Source organism: Lycorma delicatula, chromosome 1, assembly GCF_047948215.1.
Source record: "Lycorma delicatula isolate Av1 chromosome 1, ASM4794821v1, whole genome shotgun sequence".
Taxonomy (NCBI): Eukaryota; Metazoa; Arthropoda; class Insecta; order Hemiptera; family Fulgoridae; genus Lycorma; species Lycorma delicatula.
This window is the reverse complement of record NC_134455.1, coordinates 273,415,169-273,430,477: the sequence shown is the minus strand read 5'-3', so window position 1 is coordinate 273,430,477 and position 15,309 is coordinate 273,415,169. Positions and strand designations below refer to the sequence as shown.

General features: G+C 35.4%; 1 protein-coding gene across 2 annotated transcripts in view; it reads right to left on the bottom strand.

Annotated features, from left to right (window-relative positions):
* rb (adaptor related protein complex 3 subunit ruby) overlaps positions 1-15,309 on the bottom strand; it is a 179,014-nt gene that overhangs the window by 127,903 nt on the left and 35,802 nt on the right. For both annotated transcript variants that reach the window (XR_012758107.1, XM_075377954.1), the window contains exons 4-6: positions 8,057-8,227; positions 6,765-6,925; positions 5,919-6,021 (exon numbers count right to left, since the gene is read on the bottom strand). Coding sequence is in view for 1 of the 2 variants with exons in the window: in XM_075377954.1 (XP_075234069.1) it covers positions 5,919-6,021; positions 6,765-6,925; positions 8,057-8,227 (435 nt within the window). In the remaining variant the exon portion in view is untranslated. The remainder of the gene's footprint in view (positions 1-5,918; positions 6,022-6,764; positions 6,926-8,056; positions 8,228-15,309) is intronic.

Genomic DNA, 15,309 nt, shown 5'->3' with positions numbered 1-15,309 from the left:
ATTGCCAGCACCTGGTGTCGATCACCAATTTTTACAAATTTACTTCTTTTCTGACGATGATCAAACTTCACTTTGTTCTAATGTTCCAAACTTGAAGAAGGAACTAATAACAGCACTCCAGCAAGTCTTGGAACAATAATTTGATCAGAGTTTAAATGCAATATTGACAACACACCTTTGGGTAACGTGGAAGATTTGAAATTAATAATTCATGCTGATTGTGTACCTGTTAATCAGCATAGGGGTAGCTATAATGCTCCACCTACTAATGAACTTGCTGTTTTACTGGTTGATGAAAATAAACTCTTATGAACCTTATGATCTGTTCTTATGATCCTTTACACTATCCCCTTATGTTTTTGAAGGGTGAAAATGGTTATTACCTAATTATTCCACTAAAAAAGAATGAACAAAATAAAACAGTTTCCTGCATGCAATTTTATGCTTATCGACTTATGGTTCGAGATACATTGACAATTTTTTACATTATTACAGAAACTTATTTAATCAATACTGTGTTGATATGATGGCCAAAATAATCACTGAAAGATTACCCCTTACTCGTAATAACCAAAAAAAATTACGTGCTGATGATTACATTCATCTTCGTGATACTGTGTAACAAGACACCAATGTTAAAGCTAACTGAATGGGTCAGTGTCATACTTCCCTCAACTTTCACAGGTTAACCATGGTATATGTATGAGAAATCTCAAGATGCTGTGACATACATGCGTAAATATGGGCGTAGAGATAACTTTTATGTGCAATCCTGAATTGCCAGAAATAAAATACAAACTATCCACTGGTCAAAAATCTATTGATAGACACGATATTATATTGAGAGTTTTCCATTTGTAAATGAATAAACTCCTAGACCTTATTAACAAAAAAGAAATATTTGGTTTGGTCAACTGCTATGCAAGTGTTGAGTGGCAAAAATGAGGCTTACCTCATTGTCACATATTGGTATGATTAGTAAACAAAATACAACAAGACGAAATTGATCTTATCATATCTGCTGAACTGTCTGATAAAAATGTTGATCCATTATTATATAATACTGTTTGTAAACATATGTAACATGAACCACGTGATGATATAAATAGGTCATCACCATGTATGAAAACTGGAAAATGTTCAAAAAAATAACCTCCAACTGCAGATGTACTTATCGCAGAAGAAGTCCAGAGGATGGAGGTCAAATGAAAACTTTAAATATGCAACGTAACATAATTGATATTGATAATAAATTGATGACCCTACTATTGTCACATTGCTTTAATGCCCACATAAATGTTGAATTTTGCAACTCCGTGCAAGCGATTCAATATATCTGCAAATACATAAATAAAGAGTCAGATCAAGCAACTTTTTCAGTTGAAAATCAATGAGATGAATTGAATCAGTACATTAATGGTAGATAGATATATATGTATATCTGAGGCAGATTGGCGATTCTTTCACCTTCCAAAACATCTATGTTATCCCACTATTGTTCATATAGCAGTTCACTTAGAAAATTATCAGTGTATTTATTTCAATGTATAAAATCTCCAATGTGTCCTTGAAAGTCCACTCGTATTGCATTTTTTAAGCTTTGTCAGTCCAATGACTTCGCTAAGACACTGTTATATCCTGAAGTTCCTAGATACTACACCTATAATAATAACAAGTTTGGCAGAAGAAAGCGTGGAACTGATATCGAAGGATTTCCTGGACTAAAAAGGATGCTGCTCTGGGTAGAGTATATATAATTCACCCAAACCATAGTGAATGCTTTCACCTGCATACATTATTGCATAATATTACCATATATATTGCATAATATTGCCATAATATTGACCTACATATTTTGATTACTTGAAAACTGTTGTGGTGTGCTACACCAATCATATAAAGCTGCTTGCGCTGCACTTGGCTTATTGGAAAATGATAATCTCTGGAAAGACATGCTTGCTGATGCTTCTATCTGTCAGTTTTTGCCTAAATTGAGAGAATTATTTGCAATTATATTGGTTTTTTGTCATCCTGCCTAGTTGAACATCTTGTGGAAATGTTCCAAAAAAGGTTTTGTAAAGATATTTTATGCCAAATCCGACGTCAAACGAATAATGTTGAGATTACAATTTCAGATGAAATATTGAATAGAGATCTTATTGAGAATGAAGATATTTTTGTTATGTTAAGTGAGAAATACTTATGTGATTTCTGTCTACCAACACCAACATTTGACATGTGATCAAGAAACTATTAATGCTTAATGCTTATCATATAATGTTAAGACTTTCTTTTGACGTCAATGAACAGAAAAAATTTGTAAGTATTAATCTTGCTGAATGATGATATGAAGCATTCAGGCATTTGATGATATAAATGGCAGTGTTGTTAGCACAACCCAAAGATTTTTTCTTAGGTGCTTCTGGAGGCACTGGGAAAACTTTCTTAATCAATCTACTTCTTGTTTGCTCAAATAAAAACACTGCAATTGTTGTAGCATCATCAGGAATAGCGGTAACAGCTATTAATAAACAGCTTGCTATTAAACAGCAAGCTAATAAATGGTGGGAGAACAGTACATTTCAATTTTAAGTTACCATTAAATTTTGCATGTTGGCAAGAATCTGTTCTATTCATTAAAATGGTCTACTTCAACAAATTTTGCAAGATGTTAAACATATAGTGTGGAAAGAATGCATAATGAGTCATTGAGCTCATATTGAAGACATTGATTGAACCCTTTGAGATATTAGATCATGCGATAAATTAATAGGTGGTATAAATTTCGTGTTTGCTGGAGACTTTCAGCAAAATTGACCGTCATTGCGAGGAACTACGGGTTGATATTGTTCAGATATACCTTTGGAAATTTGTCCTTACTATTAACTTAAGAACTAATATGACAACTATTTTGGGAGTGATGATGCTAACTTTCCCTTACAACTATTAAACATTGGAAATGGGACTCTTCCTCACAATTATGATTAGTTACATTTCTATCGATGAAGACATTGTACCTTTGTGAATATAATGGATGATCTCATTTCTAATATTTATCCAGAGATTAGTAAGTTTTTACAAAAACCGTACGAGTGGCTTTGCGAAAGATCTATCATAACTCTTCAAAATAGTTCTGCATTTGAAATTAATAATATGATTTTAGAAAAGTTGAAGGGCAAAGCAAGAAATATCGATCTGCAGATTCAGTAATCAATGCTGAAGATGCAATTCACTATCCCCCAGAATTTTTTGTTAATTCACTTAATCCTGCAGGTTTTCCAGCTCATAATCTCAATCTTAAAATGGGAGTTCTGCTTATTTCATTATGAAACTTTAACCCTCCAAGGTAATGCAACAGTACAAGGTTGCAAATCAAAACTATACAAAATCACATCATTCAGGCTATTATTTTGACAGGTTCAGCTGCTGGAGAGCTTGCTCTTACATCTCGCATCCCAATAATACTAATAGACTTGCCATTTCAATTCAAGAGGGTAAAATTCCCTATAAAACTTCTGTTTGCTATAACAATCAATAAAGTGCAAGGCCAAGGCCAGACATTAAAACACATTGATACTGATTTATGATCAGACTGTTTTTGTCATGGACAATCATATGTTGGATTTCCAGAACTGGTAATTCAGAAAGTCAATACATTCTGCTACCAGAAAATCAAAGCGCTGCAAAAAAATCATATACCTGAAAGCTCTACCAATTTAATACTGTTAGAACATGAGTTGGCTCTACATTATAATCTCGGGCGAAGCCAAGATGGGGATGTTATATATATATATATATATATATATACACACGAGGTGCGACAATAAAGTAATGAGACTGATGTGAAAAAAATGTTGCTTACCGTTTTAGTCTTGTTTAGTGTTGTCTCCTTCAAAGTAGTTCTCCTCTGATTGCACACACTTATTCCAGCACTTCTGCCATTGATGGTAACATTTCTGGAACTCATCTTCTGTAATATCCTCCAAGACCCTCGTCACAGCTTTTTGGACATCTTGTGTTGTTTGAAAATGGTATCCCTTGACCGCCATTTTGACACTTGAAAATAGAAAAAAAGTCGCACGGAGCAATATCTGGTGAATAAGGTGGCTGTGGTAGTACTGAAATTTGTTTAGAGGTTAAAAATCGCTGTACTGACAGAGCAGTATGGGATGGCACATTATCGTGATGTAGAATACAATTATCAGCAATGTCGGCACGGACACGAAGAACTCGTTTACGAAGTCTTTCTAAAATTTCTTTGTAGAAATATTGGTTAACTGTTTATCCAGGAGGCACCTGCTCTTTATGAACAATTACCTTGGAATCGAAGAAGCACACAAGCATGCATTTCACTTTTGACTTTGACATGCAAGCTTTTTTTGGTCTGGGTGATCCCTTTGAGCACTGTTGCGAACTTTGGCATTTTGTCTCTGGATCGTATTGAAAAAACCAACCTTCATCATCGGTGATAACACAGCTCAACAAATCTGGATTGATTTCCGTTTGCTCTAACAGATCGGCTGCCACATTTTTCCGTGTTTCTCGCTGTTGTTGTGTGAGATTTTTGCACAAATCTTTCTCGTACCAAGATCTTCAGTTAATATTAGACGAACCGTTTCTCGTTCGATGTTGAGTTCTTCTGCAATCATTATCACGGATAATCTTCGATCAGATCATATGATTTCACGCACCCTGGTCAAGTTGACATCTGTCCGTGAGGTTCATGGTCGTCCACTGTGGTCTTCATTATTCTTCAACATTCGTTCTGCCTTCACTAAAAATTTTATGCCACCGAAAAACTTGATTCTTGACATAACCTCCTCTCCAAAAGCCTTCTGAAGCTTACCATTTGCGTTAAGTCGCTTTTTCACCCGATTTAACGCAAAAAGAAATGGCATACCGTTGCGCAATATTTTACGGTTTCATTTCTGTGACGAGAGACACAAACACGTGTTCACTTATTACAGCACAACTCACGACTGAGCAGTTGCATCAATGTGCCGCTTGGACTAGAAGTAGCTTATAGACCAAGGTCAAAGATGGTGTGCCTGCGCAAGCTGCAGGGTTGCCACATCTTGCAAAGAAAAATCAGTCTCATTACTTTATTGTCGCACATCGTATATATATAATATAAAATAACATGTGATCAATGCCGAGCAAAAACTATTGAAGATAAATTGATGAAAATTTGTGTATTCTTTTTCCTTACAGTGTAAGTGGATACTAAGAAAATTCACTCTGAAATTCTGAGTTTAACTGGTTAAAATTGGAGCCACAATGAAATTATTTTTTTTGATTTCTCAGTAACAGACGTAGATATCAACTTAATTTTTGGCATGTGTAATTTTAATATGAACATCTAAAAATTGATTTCTGCATTTTTTTGAAATTCAGAGATTACAGTGTTAAAACTGGATTTTTGATTTTTTTAACCCAGTTTTTTTTTAAATTTCTCATTAACAAATGAAGAAATCAACCTGATTTTTAGTGAGTGTAATCTTCATGTCAATAAACCAATTTCTAGATTTTTGAAGAGGAAAGGTAAAGATAATTTTGAACAATGATTGTAAATTTTCCCAATCCCGATTATAGTAAACTAGATATTAAGTAGATCTGGGCTTGCAAATACTCTTCAGATAAATATTTAAAAAACATTTTACGGTATTTTTAAGGTGCTTGAAGGTATAAGGCGCTGTAGTTCAACCAACACAGCCACTGCCACATGTAACTGGAGGCATAATCTCTGGTTACTTGACTAAAGAACATAAAATAAAAGAATTGACCATTACAGGAAATGCAAGTAACCATACAGCACAGGTGAAGCTGTAATGGGGAGCTAGTTACGTTATAAAGCACTAAACTCTTGTATTGCTAACATAGTTAACTATTTCAAAAATTTTTAAATGAATGAACCTGACCTCTTCGAAAGCCATAACAGCTGATCCTACAACTAAAGTTGTTTTATCTGATAATAATTTCTCAATAACATGAACCAATTCTTCCTTCTGTTCTGGATCAAGACTGAAAAAAAAATTCAACAAACTGAAAGATACCATTCTGAGCAAAAGATGCAAAATGTTAAATAAAAAAAATCTATAAATATTATTAAAAGTAAGTATGATTCATTTGCTTCATGTTAAAATAAAACCTCAATCAGTTTTAAAATAACTTGATGCAGATATAAACATTTAAACAGAACCTTCTAATCTTACTGAAACAAAATCCTTTTGAGAATACTGCTATGGTCATTAGCCAGTAAAAATGTGAACAGTATTTGATGTTACAATAGAACTTCAATTTCATCAAGTAATTTTTTTTTTTTTATTATTAAATATTTTACACATACTGCCGTACTATTTACAACCAAGAATTATTTATTATACTTAAGACAAATCTCCTCAATGTATTCCACTAATATACATTAATTACTAAACCAACAATATAATAAGAGGAAAAATAGAAAATAGTCAATTTTGTGTACTATTACACTTATGTACTAATTTTATGTACTACGATTCTTTCATCAAACTTTAGTAAAATCATTAAATAGCAGCTAACTAATCAGACTCAAAGCCAATGCTGCCTAAGTACCAATGTAATTCCATTCACAGGAAAATACATTACCATACAGAGAAATTACAAGCTAAAAAAGAACTTGCAGTTGTGTCATCAATGTTAATGGATTGTTTAGTTGAGTGAAAATTAAATATAGTCTAATAAAGTTAAAAAAAAAACACATAAGCATTCAATGTTTTCATCATTACCTATGTAATTTAGGTATAGCATGTGCAGCAGTTTTACGAACATAAGGAGACATATCTGAAGCCGAGTCACGAATAGCAAGCATTACTATTGGAACAATAACACTCACTCTGATGCTTGATAAAACTCTTAAAGCACTTGCACGTATAAGTTGGTTTGGATCCTAAAACAAAAACTTTATTTAAATATACCAAATACAAAATAAGACCTTAGACAAATAAGACCCACAGACATGAATAATAAATATATGACCAATCCCATAGGAAAAAAAGTAAGAAAAACTTATAAATTAATTATTTAGAATGTATTTGTAATTGTACTTTTTATTAATTATTAGTTACATAAAAACATGTAAAATTTTATTTAGACTAATTAAATAATATATAATTTTTTAAATAATTAACAGTGGTAATTTAAAATGATTTATCTAATTTCAAAAGGGCTTATTTCAGTACTTGTCAGCAGGAATTTTAACAATTTTGAAAGGAACTGCTAAATGACTCTATAGGCTTTGATGAGACTAAAATTTAGCAAACTCTTCCATGATGCCGCAAGCAGAATAGTTTATAAAATATGCTTGTAGTTAAGTGATGAAACAGTGTTTCTTCAGTTTAGTGGTAAACTGAACTGTCATGTCACAATGTTCATGCATACTGAAAAACCCACATGCGATGACAATTTACATTAACCTGACTCACCAAAGTAAAGGTTATTTATGCAATTTCCCAAGTAAAGATTTATGGTAAATATGTGGTGATGGAAAGTAATAATTTTTGTTTCTGCTTGAGTACTGAACAGAACTAACAAAATGAAACAATATTTTCTGACCAAATTTTTCCATCAAGATGGGAAAATAAGTGAACAATCTCACATCACCTCTTTGGTATGAGGTTGTTTGGCTTTATCTCAATGAACTATTAGTTCATAGTTGACTTGCTGCTTAACAATTGACATTTTACTCGATCTTATACCATGCGACTTCTCCTGGGGATATGTTAAGGATAGAATATATAAGGGACTGTTGAATGTATAAGACAGGATGATATAAAATATTACATAATTTTTGTTAATTAGTAAGTGACAATGGATATGCTAGAACAAGTGCAAAGGCATAAACTTTTACCTTGATGTAGTTCACAAAGAAAGTCAAATGATTTATAGGTGAGATATACAAATTTATTTTAATTAATGTACCACTAATCATTCAATATTTCTATACATCAAACACACAGGTGTTAGAAATTTTTTTTTTTTTAATTAACCAGTAGCATAAAACAAATAAAATTTAAATTACCTTTAAAGCTCGCTGAAATGTTGATATTGATAACAAAGCTAAGTCTTGCTGTTCCTCTGCATATCTAACAAGATATACGTAAACTAATTTTTTAACTTCAATATTTTTCGAAACAACATTCTTGACTACAGCTGGAAATAAATTTGATGTATCACGACCCTTTGCCACCATCTGGAAAAAAGCATGCATTATATTCAGATGTTGTAGTACATAAGAGTAATAGTACACAAAATTGACTATTTTCTAATTTTCCTCTTATTATATTGTTGGTTTAATAATTAATGTATATTAGTGGAATACATTGAGGAGACTTGTCTTAAGTATAATAAATAATTCTTGGTTGTAAATGGTATGGCAGTATGTGTAAAATATTTAATAATAATCTTAGTGAGTATAATAATCTTAACATAAAATTTCCTTCACGTTTAATGAAATAAATTACAAATCATTATAAATCAAAAAATTATAGGTAGTAAGTGGTAAAAGTGGGCATAAATCTTGCATGCAGCTTCTGCTAGTCGATAGAATGGCCATGTAATCTTACACTCAGTTTTCTGACTCATATATATTGTTTCTTGAAATGTGAACTGGACAGCTTATTATCACAAAAAAACACGAGCAAAAGGATCCATAAAATAACAAAGTATGGTAAATATACATGAATTCTAACGAAAAATTGAGACTTGAAAAATTCAAATTTTTAAAGTATGACATACAGAAAATGAAATCAGAAATGAGAGATCACACAAATAGATGAATAACTTAAAAACTGACATATGGAAGTAAATCCATCACTTGGACATAAAAAAAACGCATATACATGCAGGTATTCTCAGTAACCAAATGGAAAAACTGGTCTTTTGGAAGACTATAGAATATACAGATAAAATACCATAGAGTACCAACTTTTATATAAATAGAAACTTAATCTTTTCTTTTTGTTTTTTTCAAGTTTTCTTTTATACTGCATGGTTTTTATATTAACAACCAAACACATACAGGCACATTGAATGTCTACAGAGTTAGAATAAAGTCTCTTTAATTGTATTGGTTATAAAAATAGATTTTATACATTTTTAAGTTACATTCCAAATACAAAAATAATGTGTGCAAGTAATACATTTAATTTATCACTGTGTATTTATAAATATGTTGAGTATTATTATCTATCACTGAGTAACTTTAATGGCTTTATTTACATATTACAATGTAAATAAAGACTATAATAAAAATTTGCTAAATATAGAATATGTAAATAAATCTTCAAAAACTAATTTACAAATATAGAATAAAAATAAATTATTTTAATAAGTACATTTTATAAAATAAACATAATGTACACATTTAAAACACACTTATTATTTATGATCACTAATCCACTGAAGTGAACACTATTATTATCTTTTATAATGGCACATATTCAAAATACATTAAGAACTTACTGTCATATACGTTAGTAACAATGTTTATACATTATAATGTATTATTAATTAATGTTTTTATAGACATTTTTAATGTACTGAAATGTACTAGACATACAGTACTAGAAATTAATAGACATGAAATGCACTGATGTCTGTGTCAAGAGGGGGATGTGGATGTTCAGTAACAAGTATGCATGTTCAGACCAGTGGTCTAAACATTCAGATACACTCATGCAATATGATTGTATTACACAAGTAATTAAGGTACTACAAAAGGTTCCTGTTATTACAAGTAAGAGGGTTTAATGACTGAGACTGTAACATGATCTTGGGTTAAGCTGAGAGCGAGTGATACAAGTTGCAATCTCAATCTTTAAACATTTCAATACCTTGGCACAAAATGAACAAAAGCCAAAAACAGCAATGCTACATTACAGATCAATTTGTCATTAAAACTACATCAGCTAGATCAAAACCCTTTAAATTCCATATTTATTTGTACCGATATGTTGCTTACATCGGGAGATATACAGCATTAAAGACAAAAGTGGCCTTTTCTCTTTAAAGTGGAATATTTCGGTACAGAAAAATCATAGACTGCAAAAAAGAAATTAAAGCTAAAAGTTTTAAGCTTTAAACGATTTTAATGAAGTTTACTGAAAAAATTTTGTTTCCCCATGAGCTTTATCAAACACGAAGAAACACTTTCAAATTTTTAAAACTTTTCTTCTCACTTTTTTTTTAATTTGATGATTTTTGAAATTTGAAGGATACTGCCAAAAAGTAGAGTATTTGAGCTTTAATTTTTTTATTCACCTCTAAGAATCTTGGTTGCAAAGTTAAAATAGTTTGAATACAATCATTTTTTATCATAAAATGTAGGTGTCCCATTAATTTTTTACACTAGTGTAGCAGATATTTAATTTTAGTTTGAAATATCACGAAAACATACTTTTTGCCTTTTTTCAATCAGCCATCACCTTCTTAGACTGCCTGAATGCCCCCAATTTTCTGTGGGCCTTCTACCCCCTTCCCCCCCAAAGGCTCCAGTGCTCACTTTGAGAACGAATGGCTTATAGCATTCTTCAATTCATCAATCACAAATCATTAGCCACCTAAATATTTATTTTTTATTTTTGAACAGATGAAGTTGCTTGGAAGCTGTAAGGTGGGTAGGTTGGTTAATGATCAAATTCTCATTCAGAGTTTCCCAGCAAATGAACTTAGAGCAGCAAAATATGGAAAACAAGACAATGCCCTTTATTACTTTTCCAACCCCTGATTTTGGATAGCATGACACAATTTCCGGCATTCCACAGCAGGGTATTTGATCTGCATGGCATTTCTCTCACCAACACCCCATTCGGTCGCCCTAAAGCATTAGACTGAATGTCTGTGCCACAAACGGCTACTGAGCCTTGAATCAGTTTAGCGACCAGTGTCCTAACTAGCTCCTAGAGCTAACCTAATTGTGTGAACGAATTAAGCAAGCATGGTGCCACACATCACTTGTTTCATGTCCCACCACTCACTTGTCATATATTCTAAAATGGGTAGGTGCACCCCGTTAACTACTAAAATATATATGACATTCAATAAATTAAATTTATCTCGTCAAGACAGCAATTCACTGCCATGCCTAGGTTGTTGAATGCCAGCAAGTATCTGTCCACCAATATTAAAGCGCCTGGAGCTTTAATTGGCTGATGGCCAGCTATAACTCTCGGGCAGCTTCCTACAGTAGTGAGGTAGGAGTCTTTCCCTTAAATAAACTACTGATGCCGGTTGAACAATGCAACGGCATCAAGGAACACCCACACAGTCAGACAATGCGGCTCATGCCACACTGATTTGCCGTTTATGAATGGCCAATTTTCCCCTTAACCTCTAAGATCCAGAGTGACCCAAGTTCTGGCACCCCCTCCAAGAGCTGGCCAGTCGAACATCATATGTTTGTTCGACTGGACCTCCCCACAGATGCACAGCTCATCAGCTGCCAGGTGGAACTGAAAAAAATATTGGTTCATGTTCACGTGGTTGGAGAGCATCTGGGGACCCGTTGCCCTTAAAAACGAAGGAGAGGCATACTTGTTGCCATTCTTGTTGCCATGCATCCCTCATGTAAAGCCTCCTCCTCAGGCAGGAGATGGGCAACTGAACAAAATTTAGAACTGGTGCATTGTAATCACCATTCCGCTCCGGTACAGGCCCGGCTCGAAACTGCATCCCAAACACCTCGGCCTCCCTGCCTCTTCACAACTTTCACATGGCCATCTGATTTCCACTAAATCGATTGGGAGAGCTTTTTCCAATATGGTGGTATTCTCGTAGGAGGTTGTTTTAAAAACACCAGTGCATACCATTAATGCTCTGTGCTGGGTACTCCTTAAATTCTGAATAAGTGCTCTATTTCTGTACAACCAATGTGCCCAAACAGACGCAGCATAAGAAGCCATACTTTCGAAGACAGCTCAGTACAACATGTACAAATGACAGCCTATAATCCTTCCGAGCAATCCTCCTAAGCTTGTACATCACAGAGATGGCATCCGCTGCTACTTGTCTAATGTGGTTGCTAAACAGCAATTTCTCATCAAACAAAACACCTAGGTACTTATGAACTTTAGCTCGGCTGATCACATAGCCTTTATACTTAATGTGGGGGTTACGACTGTACGATAATTTGTCTGCACCCTTAAGAAGCATAAACTTTGTCTTGGGCATGGAAATCTTTAAATTTTGCCTGTTCATCCAGCTCTCCGCAGTCAACAAAGCCGCCTGCAGCCGGTCTTCTAGTTGCAGTCGTGAATTACCATGAACTAACAGGCGACAGTCATCAGTGAAAGCCTGGGCCGTGACCCCTTCTGGGAATGTCAGTCCCAAAAATCCATCGAATACCATGTTCCACAGCAAGGAGCCAAGAACACAGCCCTGCAGGCTTGCCCTTGTGACGGACTTTTCAACAGCCAGGTGCGCATCTCTAAAGAAAGTTGTATAGTTAGACAAATTGTCACACACTAACACACTACGGCTTGCAGGGCTACAGGTAGATTGCGGTGTTTCAACTCATAGAGGACAGAACTCCAACATGCAGAAGGAAATACTGCCTCAATGTCTATAAAAATTGCGAAAACATATTTACAGTCAGCACTTTCCACCTCGGCATGAGCATTTATGATGCAATCCTCTGTGCCATCCCCTTTCATGAAGCCATATTAGCCTCAACTCAGAAGAGAATTCATATCGATGCATTCCCAGAGCTGTTCCACAACCTGCCTTTCAAGCAACTTGCTGACTACTGGCAAGAGGCTGATGGGTCGATAACTGCTGACCTCACGTGGATCCTTTCCTGATTTTAAGAGCACCCTCACCAAAGCCACCTTCCAAAAAGTTGGAAAGCAACCCCAGTTTAGGCACAGTTTAGAGAACAGTCTGCCAAGCGGCTCTCTTATAGCAGGCAGCAGATGATAGAAGATATCCAGGTCAAGTTGATAAATACCTGGTGCCTTTCTAAGTGCCATTTGAGAAACCACATGGACTCACAGGATCCACAGCCTGTATACCAGGAAATGCTGTCTCACCTGCCCTGATGCCTACTTCTGCTTCACCCTCTATAGTATCTGGAAACAGAATATCCAGGAACGCCTGGTAAATTGCCAGAGATGTTAACGTGTAGTCCTGACCACCAAACCTGCACAGAACACTGTACAGAACGTGCAATGACTTTGGCCAGTAACACGACTTTGCGAGCTGCCAGGGGTTGCGCTTCAACTCGCGCATGGAGTCTTGCCAAAATTTGAGTTTGGCTTCCTTGATGGCATGAACGTATTCACTACGGATGTGCCGATAGATATGAAGGCCCTCAGCGCGAACATCATCAACGATATTCCGTGTTAGGGGGCGACGCCGGTACCTTCGCAGATCTCACCCTTGCATGCAGCACGCTCAGGTCAGAGGACCACCACCTGTCATCAACAGACGGCCTCCTGAAAGTGGAGGTCGTGACGGCTCCAGGCACTCTCGATCAGTGGACTGGCCACTGCTCAAGGATCCGTCCGCTGGCCGTGGCCGCTGTAGGATCCTATCGCAGCCAGTCTTGATGGCTCGGTCAAATTGTTCAGCCATCATTCCACCTCCTTACTGTGCTCCATGCGCCATTCCAACTCCTGTAAGGCAGCCACGCACTCACAGCCTGTCCCAATCTAGATTCCTTAGGTTATAGCGACCCGGATCTTACACCCTGAGCTCTGAGACCGCCTCCTTACGCGATCTCATAGGTTATATGCTTATGATCGCTCACACTGGTCTCGGGCTAGACAGTCCAACTACTTGTACACCTAAACAAATCGCCCGTCACCAAGATGACGTCGATGTAACTTTCCCCCATTTCAGAAGAGAAAGTTGGTGGTAGTTCTGCCTTGTTAAGCAAGTAGAGGTTCCTGACTTCAACAAACTGTGCGAGACAGCGCCTCTGGGGTCAGTGAGTGGTGAACTGCAGGCGGAAGTCTTGGCGTTAGCGTCCAGAGCAACCAGCACGCTGATGCCCGGGAGACCATACAGAATCCGTCCCAACTTTGCCAACAAGTCATCGATACTATATCCAAGTTAGAAGTATCATGACACCAGTACAACATCGAGTGTACCCCTCGTGACTCGCACGACGGTGAATTGCTAATCAGAAAATTGAGGCATCCAGAACACACCCAACGAGACCGAGCCGATGACTATCACAGAGAGCGGCCGTTCCTCATGAGAATGATTAACATCAACCCCTGTGGAAGCCGACCACCCTAAACACGACCGTGTACAGCTCCTGGACCAAGAAGACCTTGAAGTCGACTCCTTAAGAATCCTCATGTCTTCATTGATGGCCACTCGGGAATGATGCAAGTTTAACTGTACTATCCACAGCAGAGTAATGCAGTTAATGGTTCCTTGGATTATGAGTTGAAAAACAAGACACCAAACACAACCCAACACATCATAGCCATCAACTTATCACACAGCTTTTGCTCAAATTTCAATGATTTTTATGATTGAGGGTTGGGATGTCACTCAAGTGACTGGTTTTCACCTGTTAAGAGCTGTTCATACCCCATATTTCACTGCCACTACTAATCAAATGAGTAGTTTACCATTCATTACAGCCCATTAAAATGCCAACATGGATTCTATATCCATTCAATTGACTATCTGTTATTATTAAATATGCACAGAACCTCATGCATATAAATCTTGTGATAGCCTAAGTTTTGGTGGAAAATTTTACAATGAACTCTTCTAGAAACAGCTAAAGAAATGAATTACAAATATTAGATGGTGATAAGTGCATTTTAAGTCAATGAAGATGAGTTTACCATCTAAAATATTTAATGCCATTTATATACATTTCTTCCATTCACTTCACTAATACAGCATACAGTAACCTGGACTGTGATCTTTAGTAGGGAACATGGTCTGCAAGTTGTTAAAACCAATTATTGTCCAAATTTCATTATCAGCAAAAATGTTAATTGTCTTATTATTTTTAAAATAATACAATTAATATGAAAAATGACTACAGGATGATAAGTAGTAGACTACAGATAACAATGCTGATAAACTGATGAACTTTAAGTCCTATCAACCCACACAAATATTATTCCTGAAATTGTAACTTTTAAGATAGCCCTCATATGTTACTTAGGAGTTTAAGTTTACATAATGTTGTGTTAATTCTTTGTATACTGAATTATTTCCAGTATATGTCCATTTTTATAGAATACAAATTTAATGTTTTAAGAGTGGATCATAAAAGAGCAATTGGTATTCAAATAAAGATAAACTTCA